General features: G+C 37.2%; 2 protein-coding genes across 3 annotated transcripts; one reads left to right on the plus strand and one right to left on the minus strand.

Moving 5' to 3' along the window:
- tsu (40S ribosomal protein S12 homolog tsunagi) lies at positions 1 to 6118 on the plus strand. Its single transcript, XM_088257058.1, has 4 exons — positions 1 to 159; positions 1268 to 1497; positions 2665 to 2778; positions 4848 to 6118. Exons 1-4 carry the CDS (start codon positions 99 to 101, stop codon positions 4956 to 4958), a joined length of 516 nt encoding a protein of 171 aa, XP_088113184.1. The 5' UTR covers positions 1 to 98; the 3' UTR covers positions 4959 to 6118.
- Positions 6119 to 6850: 732 nt separating this feature from the next.
- Positions 6851 to 18208, minus strand: LOC148311204 (uncharacterized). 2 transcript variants are annotated; one of them, XM_088257060.1, is made up of 3 exons: positions 18182 to 18208; positions 17578 to 17659; positions 6851 to 8392 (listed from the first exon to the last, which is right to left on the minus strand). In XM_088257060.1, the coding sequence occupies exons 2-3, from the start codon at positions 17626 to 17628 to the stop codon at positions 8273 to 8275; spliced, it is 171 nt and encodes a 56-aa protein (XP_088113186.1). In that variant the 5' UTR covers positions 17629 to 17659; positions 18182 to 18208; the 3' UTR covers positions 6851 to 8272. The 2 variants fall into 2 exon arrangements, with proteins under 2 accessions (XP_088113186.1, XP_088113185.1); XM_088257059.1 differs by lacking the exon at positions 18182 to 18208 and having other exon boundaries at positions 17578 to 17661.
- Positions 18209 to 18833: the final 625 nt, after the last annotated feature.

Consider the following 18833-nt stretch of genomic DNA (forward strand, 5'->3'; position numbering starts at 1 on the left):
TAGTTTCTAGTTGTTTTGATAAATGGCGTCCTAATAGAAATAAAATCGTTTCTCGTTGTCAATAATTGTTTGATATAATATTTTGATAATAATTTCCAATGGCAGACGTTTTGGATATCGAGAATTCGGAAGAATTTGAAGTAGATGACGAAGGAGAGCGTAAGTTTTTTTTATCCTGTATTTTTTTATCCGTATCCGTCATTAATCTGAAGTGAGGTTAGTATATGAGAATAATTCATTTTTGACGATTTTTAACGTTGATTTTGGAATGATATGTCAATATAGTTTAATAAAACTTGAAAAACTAACGCTCTGTTATAATATAGAGGTATTTTAGTCTCTTTTAATGATTATTTATTGCCGTATTAGTTTGTGTGTAACTCTGTGTCAGCAGATAACCTAATTTTTAGACGCATATATTTTTTAAACCAAGTAATGTAAAAGATTCGAGTTTCAGCGATTCAAACAATTCAAGTGATTCAAGAACAAGGTTTCTAAATTGGTTCATATAGAACTTCAAAGACTTTGCTTATATAGAACTTCAAAGACTTTGATTAGTGTGGTTGTCAATAATGGGTACAATTGGTGAATGTTACAAGTGTGCAAAGTGATCACTTAAACCAGCCTATGACGGTAGTCAGCCCCGTGAATGCCCAGACTTCTATATTCTTCTTCATCTTTGACGAGATGTCAAAAAATAATATGACATTTAACTTGTGGTTAGTCATTTTTACTTTTATATTTAAAAAAAATAGTAAAGATTAGGTAGAGTTCTTTACGGTGGTATGGACATATGGAGCGAATGGATAACGAGAGAATGACTAAGAAAATATATGTGGCGAATGTGAGAGGGAAAACAGAACGAGGACGACCGAAAAAGATTTGGCACGATCAGATCAATCAGAACCTAAAATCTGGCGGTGTCAAAAGTCTGCGCAATCGGAGGGCATGTATGACTAGATGTATGGATGTGAAGGAGGCGAGGAGTGTATATCAGGACAGAAGAGCGTGGCATTCCATCCTCTGTGCTTACCCCTGCGGAGAAACGGCGTAATGGTAGTAGTAGTACAAAAATAGTAATATTATTATACAACCACTCACCGAGATTTTATGTCTACCGGTTTCGAGACTTACCCGTCTCTTCTTCAGGACAATCACTACCACAGCATGCAACAATACTACCCTTCACTACCATTTACACTTTATAAAATGTGACATAAAATGTGAAAATATCGTATTGCTTATGGGTTTATGTTGCTGTTTGCAGAGGGCATAGCCCGGCTGAAGGAGAAGGCGCGCAACAAGAAGGGGCGTGGGTTCGGCGGCGGCGAGGGCGGCGCGGGGGGCGCGGAGCCCCGCCGGGCGAGCCAGGGCGGGCGCTACGAGCGCCTGCGCCCCTCGGGGGACGGCGCGGACCCCGGCCCGCAGCGCTCCGTCGAGGGCTGGATACTGTTCGTCAACGGGGTCAACGAGGAGGCGCAGGAGGATGACATACTGGTAAGGTTAGGTCGGGTCTGATTAGAATAGGTTAGAGTCAGTGAGAAGTGCAAGGTGATGGGATACTGGCAATGCTAGGTTAGGTTAGGTTCAGTGAGATGGATTCAAGACATTATCAAACACGAGTGTTTGATAATGTCTTAATAAGACGAAACGCGTCACGCATTACATTGAAACGGACCAGCTGAGCACACGGCCCTAAAATGGACCGTATTTATAAATTGTATATGTGTAAATGAATGTTGCTCTGAAAAGGGCAACATTTGTATAATGATTTGTATTTGTCAGGGTGGTGCTGCCCCTCCAATAAAGAAATGTTTCGCTTTCGGGGGTGGCCACCTTAATGTCATGTTGAAATACGTAAAAATATATGTAAACATGTCATGGGGAAATCGGCCGAGCGCACCGACAACCTCTCGCAACGGCAATCGAATAAAGAATGCGCTAGGCGCGGCGCGCGCGGCGTCTTATACGTAGTACGTATGACCTTATTTACGCCATGGGCGGGGAAATCGGGCGAGCGCAACGAGAACCTCTCGCCATGACCACCGAATCCCGAATGCGCTAGGCGCGGCGTCATACGTCGTATTTACGTCTTTACGTGTTATTTACGTCGCGGGCAGCCGGCCTGGCGCAGGTTAGGGTGGGGGGAGAAGATCTCCGTCGCTCGGTCGATTTCGATGGGCCGCGCTTGTTATGAGCGAATAAATATCTGTGCCATTGTATGAATAAATCATTCCACTCACACCGAGTTCTTCGTTTCACTTTGATCCTCACCGACTCTTCGCCACTACCTCGAATTCGGAATCTTCTGGGACTTGACCATCGCTACACCCACTGGACTATGAATCGACACCTACACGGACCTACGCATCTTTACCCAGCTCATAACTTTCGGGATTTACGACCCTGAGAGCGACGGAGCGGAGAAGTCACAGCCACACCTATACACAGTCTAGCGGTGTGTTGGACAGACGCTGTTTGTGCGACACAAACATATACATAAATAAATGTAGAATTCAAATCCAATAAACCTTGTTTAATTTTGGATATATTACCCAACAATTCAATATGGAATTCTACCAACTGTCTGCAGTTACAATATATGAGTGTATGTATCAAAATATTGAGTGTATGTTTGAAAAAAAAGATTTTCTATGTTCTCAGGATAAATTTGCGGAATTTGGAGAAATCAAGAATCTTCACCTGAACTTGGATCGGAGAACTGGCTTCCTCAAGGGATATGCCCTTGTGGAATACGAAACCTACAAACAGGCACAGGTGAGTCAAGAAGCACTGGAAAGGGCATCAAACCTCATCGGAATATGCTCCCATCAATCATTAACTTGTGGTCGATAGGCCCCGCACGAGATTCGTGACACATTGTTGTCGGGCGGGTTAGTTCATCAACCCCGACACTAATTATGCTCAGTCTGCCGCCCGACCCTCAGTATACTAATCACAAGTAGCCGCAACACCCAATTCCCATCTGTACAATGTTTTTTGCAGGCGTCTCTCGCGCTCTACCTAAAGTAAGCAAATAGAACGCTCGCAAGCGTCTCCCGCTCTCTACCAACAGTATGGAAAAGGACCCTAATTATACTCTGGCAGTCTGCCGCCCGACCCTCAGTATACTAATCACAAGTAGCCGCAACACCCAATTCCCATCTGTACAATGTTTGCAGGCGTCTCTCGCGCTCTACCTAAAGTAAGCAAATGGAACGCTCGCAAGCGTCTCCCGCTCTCTACCAACAGTATGGAAAAGGACCCTAATTATACTCTGGCAGTCTGCCGCCCGACCCTCAGTATACTAATCACAAGTAGCCGCAACACCCAATTCCCATCTGTACAATGTTTGCAGGCGTCTCTCGCGCTCTACCTAAAGTAAGCAAATGGAACGCTCGCAAGCGTCTCCCGCTCTCTACCAACAGTATGGAAAAGGACCCTTATTATACTCTGGCAGTCTGCCGCCCGACCCTCAGTATACTAATCACAAGTAGCCGCAACACCCAATTCCCATCTGTACAATGTTTGCGGGCGTCTCTCGCGCTCTACCTAAAGTAAGCAAATAGAACGCTCGCAAGCGTCTCCCGCTCTCTACCAACAGTATGGAAAAGGACCCTAATTATACTCTGGCAGTCTGCCGCCCGACCCTCAGTATACTAATCACAAGTAGCCGCAACACCCAATTCCCATCTGTACAATGTTTGCAGGCGTCTCTCGCTCTCTACCAACAGTATGCAAAAGAAGCTTTTAAGCGTTTCCCGCAAACAATGTGTTAAATAATAATAATGTCAAGTTTAATTGGGTGTATCCGTAATTTAATAAAGACCATAATGGTTTACTAGAATTGCAAACAGATTTGGATTCTGAATTTTTTTATCATTGTAATGTGCATGTCCGCTTCCGTAGTGTAATGGTCAGCATGCTCGGCTACCGTTCTGGAGGTCCCGGGTTCGATTCCCAGGGGGGTTTAATAAATATAAGTGATTTTTTCACTCTAAATTTATTCAATATTACACTGGACTGGTACCTGAAGTGGAGGGCTGATCCCCTTTCCTTCATGTGTAAACGATCGAGATAACACTGCGTTTATATGAAGCAGTGCCCTATGCACCATTGAGGTGCGGTAAGGGTTTTATTAATGTGCATATACTCAGCGAAACTTGGGGATGCCGGACTGACCTGAGAGGAAGCCGAGGAGATGGCGCGTGACAGAGTGACTTGTAGACATCTCGTGTTGGCCATATGCCCCACCTAGGGAACGAGAATCAAGAAATAATGTGCATATTTAGCTCTTTGGCTAGCAAGTCAACTACTGGGATGGCGAACCTTTTTGAGCCTGAGTACCAAAAACTTTTTTTTTTTCAATATAATAATGTCACGTGCCACATGCCACGGAAATAAAAATGCATCAAATGTTTGTGTAATTTCAGATTTTTTATACAAGCAATGCATTAATATATTGAAAAAAATAATCAAGTACCTTATAATGGCAAAATAAAATAAATTAAAAATAGGCTTATTAAAAAAAAAGTACAACCCCTAAAACTACATTATTATTGTGATTCAAAAATCACATCTAGCGTCTATCATCCAACTAATCAAGCATCCAACAACTACGCTAGATGCTAGATGCCATCTTTTTATATAGGGTTCATAGCTGGTAGCTTTTAATAGAATACAAGCAGTAGTACTTTCGCCTGTAAGTCTAAACATTTGAATTTTTTTTTGCATAATCACTTTTTTTTCTCTTTGAATAAAGAGAAAAGAAAAGTGGCATGCCACGTGTGCCATAGGTTCACCATCTAAGAGATGGCCGTTGAAACTAATGCTATTTTCTCTTGCAGAGCGCTCGCGAGGCGATGAATGGCGCTGATATTCTCGGAAATACGATATCCGTGGATTGGTGCTTCACAAAGGGGGCCAACAAGCAACATTCCCGGAGCAAGAGGCGATAGTGCTCTGCCCCTCCAGCCCGCGTACCGACCTCAACTCTTAACAACTCAAAGTTTCATCTGTCGCACACCTCTGTCAAAATGCAGTCGTCTCTATAAGATAATATACATTGGCAGAGGCCATGCAGAGACCAAAAATGTCTATATTTTTATTATTTTTTACGTATCCATCTGCGAATGAAGCAATGGTTAAAAGTGATAATCATGTCACTTACAGTAAATTTTAAATAGACATAATGATACTTTATTTATTGTTTCGGCATTCACTTTGTAAAAAAGACATGAAATTGTAAAAGAAAAACACTTGAGTTTATTTTATTATGACGACTAGTTTCAGAAGCTATGCTCCATCTTCATATTCTTCCAGTTTTATATTTAGACCTTGAGATGGAATAATAAAATAAACTCAAGTGGTAAAAAACAAGTGTTTTTCTTTTACAAAGACCTAATGATTACAAAAATATGATATAATTCTTCTTCTGTGGTCTCAATGTTGTGAATTGGTTTGCAGCATCAAATGACACCTCCTTCGCCATTCCAGTCTATCATGCGCCATCCTTTTCAGCTCCTCATATGTTGAACAGCCCATATCTTCGTACAAGTCACATTAAGAAGATATTTGTGGCGTAGGTGTCCTCTGGCGTTAGTTCCCTCAATGGATATAATTTTTTTATCATCTTTAAAAAAAGTTACAGCTGCTCCGGGCTGTGAGTCCGTTTATAATGAGGCAGGAATCGGTCCAGGAGCCTTTGCGGAGTTGTGTAGACGCTCTGCTGCGAAACTGGCTTTGCGGGTTCGATTCCCGCCCTGCAAAGATTGAAAAGTATTCATTTTCAATTAACGATTTATTATTATTTATCAAACACTTGAGATGAATCATTTATCATATTACTTACCTACCTACATATTGGCTTACGATCCTATACATAATATGGGTGAAAATATTGTGGGATTGCCGTATTTAAAAATAACAATAAAAAAACAAGTATTGTATGTGATTTATTATTATTATTATTTTGTATCACTAAAAATCTAAGTAAAAAGTTTTTTTCTTTTAAGTTAATAAAATAAAAAGAAACCTTTTTGTATTTTTCACATTGCTACTAAAAAACTATTGTATGTGAATTATTATTATTTTGTATCAATAAAAATGTAATCAAAAAGTTTTTTTCTTTGTTTAAATAATAGTAAAAACAAAAGCACAGAAGTATTTTTCACATATTTAGAAAAAAAAAAAAATATATATATATATATATACATATATATTTGCAAAACTTGTCGGCTCAGGAGTCGAAATAATCGGCGGGTATGTATGAGAAGATTCATAAATGTGAATGAGGCGAAGATTGTTTGCAATGACAGATTGGTGTGGCGTTCTATTCCTTCTGCCTACTCCTGCAGGAGCGGTGTGATGGTTAGCTAGTTTCTTTTTTCCATTTAATCAAGATTGAGCCACATCTAGTAAGGATCAAAATACAATTTCATAACAGAGATTAGACAAAGGTGAGCTGACGGATGTTGCCACACTGGAAAAAGGTATTTATATGGTCATCTTGCATTTGACTGTGCTGCCATCAACCATCAGCATACCAGTAGTAAGCTCCATTCATAATAAAACCCTTATCCGCACCCCAATGGTGCATAGGGCACTGCGTCATATAAACGCAGTGTTATCTTGATCGTTTACACATGAAGGAAAGGTGATCAGCCCTCCGCTTCAGGTACCAGTCCAGGGTAATATTGAATAAATATTACAGTGAAAAAATCACTCATATTTCTTTTTACCCCCCCCCCTGGGAATCGAACTCGGGTCCTCCAGAACGGTAGCCGAGCGTGATGACCATTACACTACGGAGGCGAACGAAAACTCCATTCAACTTTGTGAAATAAAACAGTTTTATAAGAAAAAAAAATATTTATTTACTAAAAAAAGATCACAAATAAAAGATCCCTTTTCACAGATTAAAAGTTACGAATCGCGTAAACACATTTGTACCAAAATATTATAAAGCATCCCCCATTTCACGTTTATAGGTGCTCTACATATACACAAAGCTAAACACAATTTACAAGCGTTTTAAACTAACACAGTATACAATACGATCCACAAGCAACTATGGTATTCCATTATTAGCGTATAATACTAGCGTTACTTTGAACAGCGCGAGTCGGGCCGATTTTATAACAAGCGATGCGATTTTTAAATTGTAAAATCGCATCGCTTGCCATAAAATCAAACGACCGCCAAATTTTTTACAACTGCTTGTAAAATTACATTTACAATTTAAAAAACCTATCACATTTTAAACAAATACATCTCGCCTCTTAACGCTACGAAGTTTCACAATTATGGCATTCATTTGAGCTTTTCAATGTAAATTTCATTAAAAATCTACACATTGAAATGACGAGTTAAATTTGGGATTATCCCTATTTAAAATCATTCAAATCACCTAACAAAATGATGTATTATTGTCTGACACTGTTCTTTACGTGCCGATTTAAAAGATGTCGTTTTTAATATACAGAAATTTAAACTGAGATTGCTAAATTTCTTCAATATAAATTTGTTTTCTTACGAAGTTTATTGGCAAGATATATATATACTGAAATTTAATGCATTTTGTTGTTATTTATCGAATATAAAACAGTATTTTGATGGGTTCACCAGCCGAAAAACTATATTTTATATCACAATAACTAAAATACATGCAAAAATTCTTATTCATGCATGGATATCAAAGGATATTTAGAGATTTTTGCACAGAAATTTAATACAAAGCTATAGTATTTTGAAGGGTTTTTTGAAGAGTTTAATCGTCAAAAAAATATATTTTATACCACGATAATCAAGACATGCAAAAAATCTTAGTAGTGCATAGATTTCAAAAGATTTTCAGCAATTTTTGCAAAAAATTCAATACAGAGCTGTTTTGTTTTGAAGGGTAATATATATACACAAGTATTTTGATGATTTTCGCTGCCAAAAAAAAAGATTTTATACCACAATAATTAACATATGCAAAAAATCTTATTCATGCCTTGATTTCAAAGGATTTTTGCGTAGAAATTTTAAAATTTTTATTCAGAAGCTGTTGTATTATGAAGAGTAAAGGAATTTCATCAATTTTGCGCAGAAATTCAATACAAGCCGTTGAGCCGTTAGCTTATTTCAAAGGGTGACACTCAGATCATGTTATCTCCCATTCAGCCACAAGTGCAAATCTTCGCTGTCGGGTAAATCTCTTCTTTGAATGGTTGGTGTCGTGTGTGGATGCCGTGAGCGCTGGTACGATGCGTGCGGGGCGCGGAGGACCCTACAGGAGCCGGGGCCTCTGGTTGTTGAGCATCTGTCTCATGCTGAAGGTGGACAGAGCCAGGCCTGTGAAGGCGAGGAACGCGGCAGACCGGAACACCAGTCTGTCGGGTGACGGGTGCTGAAACAAGGAAAAGTGTGTTAAAAAAAACTATGCACACATTGTTGTCATCTTTTTTCATCAATTCCAACCCTAATAACTATCCTAAATAGGGTTGTATCTTAATCACAAGTAACCGCAAACCCAATTCCCATCTGTACAATGTTTGCAGGCGTCTCTCGCGCTCTACCTAAAGTAAGCAAATAGAACGCTCGCAAGCGTCTCCCGCTCTCTACCAACAGTATGGAAAAGGACCCTAATTATACTCTGGCGGTCTGCCGCCCGACCCTCAGTATACTAATCACAAGTAGCCGCAACACTCAATTCCCATCTGTACAATGTTTGCAGGCGTCTCTCGCGCTCTACCTAAAGTAAGCAAATAGAACGCTCGCAAGCGTCTCCCGCTCTCTACCAACAGTATGGAAAAGGACCCTAATATACTCTGGCAGTCTGCCGCCCGACCCTCAGTATACTAATCACAAGTAGCCGCAACACCCAATTCCCATCTGTACAATGTTTGGAGGCGTCTCCTGCGCTCTACCTAAAGTAAGCAAATAGAACGCTCGCAAGCGTCTCCCGCTCTCTACCGACAGTATGGAAAAGGACCCTAATTATACTCTGGCAGTATGCCGCCCGACCCTCAGTATACTAATCACAAGTAGCCGCAACACCCAGTTCCCATCTGTACAAAGCATCTCCCGCTCTCTACCCACAGTATGTAAAAGAACCTTTCAAACGTTTCCTGCAAACAATCCGTTTATAGAGAAAAAGGTAGTTCTTGAATCATGCTAAGTATACAGATAATTGGTATGTAGTCTTTAACTAATTTACTCGTCATCATACAGATTTCCACAGGGGTAAGCAGAGAGAATAGAATGCCTATATTATTATACACAACATTTTGAGTGTCCAAATACTTGCTAACAAATCTGCGTTTTCTCCACTTGGGGAGTTATTTTTACACTTTGACATCTCAAATCTACCTGAAGAAGAATATGCAAGTCTGGGTATTTACAGGGCTTATGATCTGTCATAGGCTGGTTAAGTGATCACTTTACAAAAGAGTAACATTCACTAACTACCCATGATTGACAACTGCACTTCTCAAATTTTCCTAACTCCTAGATATATTGATCAACTGGTCTAATTGTAAGCTACATAAAAAAAAAAAAAATTGAAAATCATGTATTCAGGCGTTTCCCAGCATTGAAAAATAATCCAGGGTCCCAGATCTTGCATACAAAAAAGGGTCTTTGCTTAATAAAAGCTTTTCACAATCCAACATAGATGGCTATTGTAAACTCAAAGGTACTGTGTCATGAGATGTAAAGTGATGACTTAAACCGGCCTATGACAGGGCTTACGGCCCGTCATAAGCTGGTTTAAGTGATCACTTGTAACATTCACCATTCGATATCCATGATTGACTCAAATTTTTGGATCTCATATATCGTTCATACATCACTTTATATGCGAGTTCGCGGCAGTATCTATGGTTGATTTGAGATGTCAAAAGGTAAAAAAAACTCTTCAGCTGAGAAACCCAGATTTGTGAACAAGGATTTGGACACAAGCAAAATGTTGTACCTAGTATATACTTCAAATGTGAAATATTTTTAAATCAATTTATCTCCCGAGTGAAAGTACTCTAAATATCGTCACAATTTATTATGTAAATGACTTATCATTAATTTTCAAATAAAAATGAAAATATTCGTCTACAGTAGATAAAGCATATCTACAATAGATAGATAGACGTTATCTACTGATGTAGTTATATCTATATAAACACGATAAATAAACAGTCGGCTGGCGCCACTACAAAGGCCATCCTCTAACTTCTATTTCTAAATGTGTCTTCGAGTAAACAACGTTACTACGTTTCCGGCGTGTTCGATTCAAAACAGTAGGTACTAACGAAAAACAACCGAAAAATTATGAAAATAAATCGTTTTTCCAACGCGTGAATGTAAAAAAAAAAACTCTATTTTCGTAGCGAGTTCGAAATAGAAATATGGCTCCGCGTTATACAATGAAGGCTTGTGTAATACTATTATAATTATGTAATCGGTTCGAAGTATAAATATGGCACCCAGTTTGAAAATGAAGGCTTGTATAAAACAGACTCTATTTTCGCAACGAGTTCGAGATATAAATATGGCGCGGCGTTATTCAATGAAAAATTATTATAATTATGTAATTAGTTTGAAATATAAATATGGCGCCCAGTTTGAAAATGAAGGCTTGTATAAAACAGACTTTATTTTCGCAACGAGTTCGAGATATAAATATGGGGCAGCGTTATTCAATGAAAAACTATTATAATTATGTAATTAGTTTGAAATATAAACAATATGGCGCAGAGTTTGAAAATGAAGGCTTGAATAAAACAGACTATTTTAGCAACGAGTTCGAGATATAAATATGGCGCGGCGTTATTTAATGAAAAACTATTATAATTATGTAATTAGTTCGAAGTATAAATATGGCGCACAGTTTGAAAATGAAGGCTTGTATAAAACAGACTCTATTTTCGCAACGAGTTCGAGATATAAATATGGCGCGGCGTAATTCAATGAAAAACTATTCTAATTATGTAATTGGTTTGAAATATAAATATGGTGCCGAGTTTGCAAGTGTAGGCGTGTATAAAAGCGATTCTATTTTCGTGTAATTAGTTCGCAGTATAAATATGGCACCGCATTTTCCAATGAGGGCTTGTATAAAAACGATTTTACTTTCGTAATTAGTTCGACATAATATGACGCAGCATTTCCAGCGCTGACTTGTTTAAAACCGATTCTACTTATGTAACGAATCAACAATATAAATATGGGGCCGCGTTTTCCAATGCAGGCTTGTATAAAACCGATTCTATTTTCGTAACGAATTCGAAATATGAACATAGCGCCTCGTTTACCAAAGAAGGCTTGTGTAAATCCAATTCTATTTTCGTAACAAATTCGAAATATTAACATAGCGCCTCGTTTTCCAATGAAGGCTTGTGTAAAAGCGATTCTATTTTCGTAACCAATTCGAAATATGAACATAGCGCCCCGTTTTCCAATAAAGGCTTGTGTAAAACCGTTTCTATTTTCCTTACGAATCCGAAATATGAACATAGCGCCCCGTTTTCCAATGAAGGCTTGTATAAAACCGATTCTTATCTTGCAACAAGTTCGAAATAAGATTGTAAAGCGCATTTCACGCCAGACGTCACTTTGCAAGAACAATTTTAATACGCAAAACACTTTTCTACCTTCCCTCTGACCTCGTTTATTTCAGACAGTACACGCGGTGCATTCAAATGAGATTATTTGTATTGTCTACGCGTGTCGGACGAGCGGAAGGTCAATCCGGACCCAGGAAGTGAGTCGCAATTAGAAATAGGTGCAGTATGCATTTCCTGATCCAGGAAGCCAACAGACTGGTGGTATTCTAGCTAGGTAATCCTCTAAAGAGGGGGGGGGAGGATGCGCTAGAGATAGAGGGTGGCAATTATATATATATATATATATATATATATATATATATATATATATATATATATATATATATATATATATATATATGTGTGTAATAAAATAACTAGGTACCTACCTATACATTTTATTAAGTACTTACAAAAAGTACCTACATAAAACAGTTCTACCACCAGATGCCGCATGCGTCGCTGAGAATAAAACAAAAGACTTCCGATAATATTGTTAACTGTCAGAATAAAATAGATAGATAGATAGATATGAAAATTATTATAAAGATAAATTAAGAATAAACGTTAATTACAAAGCAACACATTGTTTATTTTATTATTATACACCCACTTTACATATTATTTACACGCAATTTACAAAAGAAAAATATTACCACGTTATATATATATATATATATATATATATATATATATATATATATATATATATATATATATATATATATATATATATATATATATCCTCGGATCTGTCTGTAAATTCACTGTTAGATAAGATAGTGAAGAATAAAAAATAAAGAATTTCCCGAGGTCACGCAACCCATGCCCCTTGTGAGGAATTCACGGGCATATGTTCTAACATGTGAGGAGAAAGTGTGACTCATGGTCATGTTACACGATGAATGTTGGCAGCGGGCCAGAATTCTGATGCGCCATTTACGATTATGACTGACAACACCCCAAGATACGAATTTAAAAATAAACAAACAGCGATAAGTTAACATATCGTAGTCGTACAGGAGAAAGTGACCAAGTGCATTTTTTTTTTGTACAAAAACGTAATCAATGACTATTTGATATGTTACTAGCTTAATACTGCCCTGAAAAAAATTCCAAAGGATTTTAAACTTGGAAATATAATATATTGACTTGTTAAAAATGACCAACTGCATTGATGTTTACTTTCTTGCCAAGCAAAAGTGACTTAAGTGGTCCTCCTGAACATTTTACGTTTTGGTAGTTGGTCACTTTCTCCTGTACGACTACGATATATTCCCAGACGGATTAGACACGTGAACATCAAAAAATAGTTAAAATTTTGTAGGGGTGAAATATTAGCAGATAATTTTGCGAATTTGGACTGCGTCCAGCATTTTTCTCGACCAAGCTATTTACGAATACAATTCTCTCAAAATTTTCAACTCGCTTTCGTAGGGTAAGACGACCGATCGTCGACAGTTGAAACTGTCCAATAACGGTCACCGTCTATACAGACATTCCGATCACTGTTTGTGCGGCGAAACGATGTATGATAGATGTTCGAATGGCGAAATAAGGAAAGAATGCAAGGCTGAGATGAACATTATCCATCAAATTAACATTGCATGACTTTTATTTTTAAAATAAAAAAAAATATTTCACTTGTATCTTACTCTAAACATTAGAGGAAAAATAAATGAAAGAATGAAATACTTTTAATCTAATTTAATTCTTATAATATCTATTGTATTCTTGCCAGTGTCCTTTCCTATAACCTAAAATATAATGTATACCCACACACAGGCCATGCCTTTGTGGGATCTTTTTTTGTATTTGTATAATGTATATATTTTTTGTACTTGTATTTATATTATGTTGTGAAATGCAAAAGAAAAAAAAAATAGATACGTTTTTTTTTTTTGAATTACCTAACGTCCAAGTGACTCTGAAATCTAGCTACGGCTTATGCAACACCGTTTATCATGTCCCTACCCAGGCTTCAACTTTATAAGTTTCATAGCCTTGCCTACTTGTGAGTGGATTAGGTCTTTATGTTTAAAGTTACTATAATTTCATGTAATTCATGAGTGAAAATTCTAAGCAAAAACACTCGCTATATACATATATATATATATATATATATATATATATATATATATATATATATATATATATATATATATATATATATATATATATACGTAATATAGTAAATAAATGACATGCGTCATTGTTCTGACGTCAGAGGCGAGCCTCCGGCGTCAGCAGATGCGACACGTTATCATTAATGATAAATATTGACCAATCAATTGACGCCAATCTAGGATGCCCTAATAGACAACACGACCAGTGTCAACAGTTCAAACCGCTTCTACTGCGCGTCAATATAAAAATTTAGATCATCTAAACCCCCCTATAACGTACATTCGTATAAGGTTTTCTCCTATAACGTTTGCGGCACTTTTTTCCTATAACAGTGGTCCCCGTATAACGCAGCAGGAAGATTACGTCACCCAAAATCCTCCTGCGAATCGAGTCATTTTTACTGTTTAAACTACAAAAATACATTTTTAATTTAAGTTTTACTTAGTAAATACCACTATTTCTACAAATCTACTGTGACACGTGTTTCGATGCATTCCGCATCATTATACGGTGTTTGAAAATTATGCGGAATGCATCGAAACACGTGTCACAGGAGATTTTAAGAAATAGTGGTATTTTACTAAGTAAAACTTAAATTCAAAAAGGATAGATTTTACCACAAATTGACTGCCGAATCAATTAATGAACTTACAAAAATACAATTAAAAATCATTAACCCCCTTTATAACGCTCCCTCCGATAACGCGGAACCTTTCTCAACGCTATAGGGGGGTTTACAGTACATATTTAGCTCATTTGAACTAAGTATTACTGCGTCAAATTTTTCATAAAAATCTCAATATATAAACAAAGATATATGTATATGTGTATGTATATATGTAAGTTTAAAATTAGCCCAACCAAATATTATCAGCGAAATCATAATACTCGAAAAAACTAGAATTTCTTAACGCTATCTGATAACTCCATTTATATTGTAATATGTCTTTCCAAGGCTATTGAAATATTTATATCATTACTTTTATTTTACAAGTTAGTAATGTTAGTATATAACCGCTCACCGACATTTCAGTTTGTCGGTTTCGAGACGTGCCCGTCTCTTCGTCAGGACGAATACTACGCCAGGATGAAAACAGCACTACACGTCACTGCCATAGCACTATTCATACACTTACACAAGACTAAAATCTCAGTGAGTGGTTATATAACCAATACTACAATAACATAACTAAAATTAAGAAGAAAAAAATATATATATAATTGACAAACCAAAAAGTAAATGCTTTAAATATTAAAAATATAACTAACTAACCATGTGCCGCTTCCCGGCAGGGGTAGGCAGAGAGAATATAACGCCACACCAATCTGTCTTTGCGCACAATCTTCGCCTCTTCCACATTCATACATCTTCTCATACATACACGCTGATTATTCCGACTCTTGACCTGACCACTTTCAAACATTTGAAATACTTGATTTTACCAAGTTTTCCTCGGCCTTCCTCTGCTTCTATCACCAACCACATTCCCCCCATAAATTTGTTTGACTATCTTTTCTTCATCCGTTCGATTCACGTGCCCAAACCATCTCAACACACCTTCCTTAGTTTGACGGATAATGGTTTTCACTCTTGCGAGACGGATCATATATGCACAACTTCCGAAATTTGAGTAGCGTGGTTGTCAATAATGGGTAGAATTGGCGAATGTTACACGTGTGTAAAGTCATCACTTAAACCAGCGTATGACGTTCGTCAGCCCCATAAATGCCCAGACTTCCATATTCTTCTTCATCTTTGATGAGATGTCAAAAAATAAAATGAAAAATAACTCCTTTAATTGGAGATAATCCAGATTTGTGAACAAGTACTTGGACACACTCAAAATGTTGTAAACAAAGCCTGACAATAAAATTTGAATAATTTGTGAGAATTGTGAATTTTTTATACCACTATATTCTGTCCGCCTCCGTAGTGTAATGGTCAGCACGCTCGGCTACCGTTCTGGAGGTCCAGGGTTCGATTCCCAAGGGGGGTAAAATAAATATAACGGTAGCCTAGCGTACTGATCATTACACTACGGAGGCGGACAAATACACACATATAAACATTAATTTATAAATTAATAAACATAACACAACATATTATTTTTTGCAAAGACACACCGAGCCACCTTATGTGTCTTGTCGGTGAAGTTCTTTTTACACACATTTAAATTTTTTATTTATTATTAAGTGATTTTTTCACTGTAATATTTATTCAATATCACCCTGGACTGGTACCTGAAGAGGAGGGCTGATCACCTTTCCTTCATGTGTAAACGATCAAGATAACACTGCGTTTATATGACACAGTGCCCTATGCACCATTGGGGTGCGGATAAGGGTTTTATTATTATTATAAAATTTGTAGCCTTCATAGGAAACAAGTTAACCTACAAAATGTTATGCAACATGTGTTTCAATAAAATAGATATTAAGAGTAATAAAATAGTTACAAAATTCGACCAGCCTTGACACTAATATAGTCATAGCATTTTGATAATGCCTCTTCCGTTTTAAAATTAGACAAAACTCTACTTGTGAATGTGAAGAGGCGTCGTCACAAGAAGTCCCTCATTTAGTGTGGGCATATCCAATTTTATTTTTATTTTATTTTATTTTATTTGGGATTTTTACAGCCAAAACAATGGCCAATTAAAAAAATCCTCCGATAATGCTATTCTTATGTTGTGTTGAAAGTTATGTTGGTTGGGGTGAGTGTGTGTGTGTGTGTGTGTGTAGTACCTATTCCATGTCAACATAAATCATCCAACAAACAGGGATAATAAACAGTTGGCTTGTTGAACAAACGGCAACGATCAATCATTCACCTAATTTCCTGCATATGTCATTTTTTTTGGAATCAGTGCTTTTCCCAAATATATTTACGTCATTAAACATTTTGTTATATATATAACCACACCCGCTCCCTAGGTGGAGCATATGGAGTCCACAAACTGTCTCCAGGCTTTTCTGTCGGCTGCCAGCTCCCTTGCATCCTCCCAAGTCAGATCCGCGTCCCGAAGTTCTGACGAGAGCTGCCGACGAATTGTCAGCAGTGGTCGTCCTGGGCGGCGCGAACCTGATGCCTTGTAAAAGAGGCAAGCTTGATAGCGGCTCTCAGGAGGCATGCGGAGTACATGGCCAAGCCAACTGAATCGCCTTTTCTTGACGACAGTTGTGACCAAAATTTGCTGCGTCCTACGCCTTATCTCTTCATTTTATTATAAGTATCCATAATTCGGTTAATTGTAGCATTTCTGGCAAAATCAGTATTACATTTGATTTTTGTAAAAGAAAGATTTGAATTGGAAACAGAATGTGCAAAAGGAGGTGTGCAGTTGACAAATATTGATGAGGCAATAGGACATAAAGATCAATCAGGTAATGGTGTCTTATTTAGAAAATTAGCGAAACATGTAACTGGCAAAGGAAGGATGAAAGCAGAGTGAACGCTGTTGAAATGCGCTCCCTGAGACGAATGTGTGGAAAATCATTGTATGACAGAATTAAAAACGAACATATAAGAAAGGAATGTAAGGCTGAACGAGGAATAATTGAAAAGATTAGGATTAGTTCTTTGAATGTTACACGTGTGTAAAGTGATCACTTAAACCACCAGCCTGTGACGGTCGTCAGCCACGTAATACACAGAGTTCCATATTAAAAAAAGTACATTTTCTGGGCATTCCAAACATGCACAACTGAAAATGGGCGATTTTTGATATATGACGTTGTTGAAAGGAGTGAGCGATGTATTAAGCGTATTTTTAGTATGTACAAACGATGCAGATTATTCTTTTGTCGATTAAATTAACAAAAATATAGCTTTTAGTGCAAAAATATAAAAAATTAATGATTTATTTACCTGTGAATATGACAGCCTCAGAGCGAGAAGTGCAACTTGCGTGGTCTTCATTGCAAGTTATTCAACCGCTACTTGACACCTCCTTCAAAACACACAATACTATTAAATTAAATACTAAATCAAGAAGATTATTATCACTTTAAGTTTGAAAAACACGCGGAAACTACAGGTTTTAAATGGTCAAATTCTCGAAAGAAAAATGTCGATGGCGCCTGTCAGTGCGAATGCGACTAGAAAGTTCAATTGTCGTTTATTTATTATTTTAATTTAAAAATAGAATGGCGCGCTTTGGATTATTTTAAATTGAATTAATCAAGTACTTTATCGTTGAATAGTCAAAACCAGACTGTGTTTGAAGTTTGAGCGTAGTAAGCTCGCACTTATCTATTTTTGGATACAAAGTGCAACAATACGTTTTACATAACATGAAAGTCACAAGTTTGCACATCAAATTAACACATCTTCTCTGGTTAATTTAAGCTAAAATTTCGACAGAAACCAGGGCCATATGATTGTGAAGAGTTTTGAAATAAATATATACGACTCGTAAATGAATTTAGCGGTAAAATTAATTAAATACACAAAACAAAATAGAAGCACTCACCTCAATGTACGTAATTAAGTAGAAAGGAATTGAGAGATCCGGGGCGACGCGTAGTGGTAGAAATTTAAACCATAGAACATGCTTGAAAAACATCTGTTTTGTAAAAACGTGTGGGCGTGTATTTTGGTTTGAATCATAGGTAAATATTGTACTAGAATTGTATTTTTTTAGTTTTGGATGCTGTACATAGATGTCAGTAGTATTTCATGATAAACACCTTAGGTAGGTGCCTACCACTTTTAAAGGGTTAGTTAGGGTTGCCAGAATTCGATTCAACGGGCGATCCCAAGTTCGAAAAAAATAAAAAAAATATTTTCTTTTCTAGTTTCACTCGACCTTTGGCATGACTTTTGTAATGCTCAATTTCAAGAAATCATAGCGATATTAAGGCTGAGATCTTAAATGTACTAATTCAGTACGCGACTGGCCACGCAAGGAGCCAGATGTGTCTCCACGATCAATTTATTTTTAACCTCTAAGCTGCTCGATTTCGAGTGTCAAACTTTCCGTCCCGTGCTGGATTATTTTACATTACAATATTTTTGACAAAAAAAAGCATATTTTTGCCAATTTTTTGCACTGAAACTTTCGGATATCCATCATAGATGTTCACAGTACACAATGCACTTTACTTGTTATGTTTTTATGGTGT

The sequence above is a fragment of the Brachycentrus maculatus genome, unplaced genomic scaffold (assembly GCF_059751285.1).
Source record: "Brachycentrus maculatus isolate JH-2025_06_01 unplaced genomic scaffold, ASM5975128v1 h1tg000070l, whole genome shotgun sequence".
Taxonomy (NCBI): domain Eukaryota; kingdom Metazoa; phylum Arthropoda; class Insecta; order Trichoptera; family Brachycentridae; genus Brachycentrus; species Brachycentrus maculatus.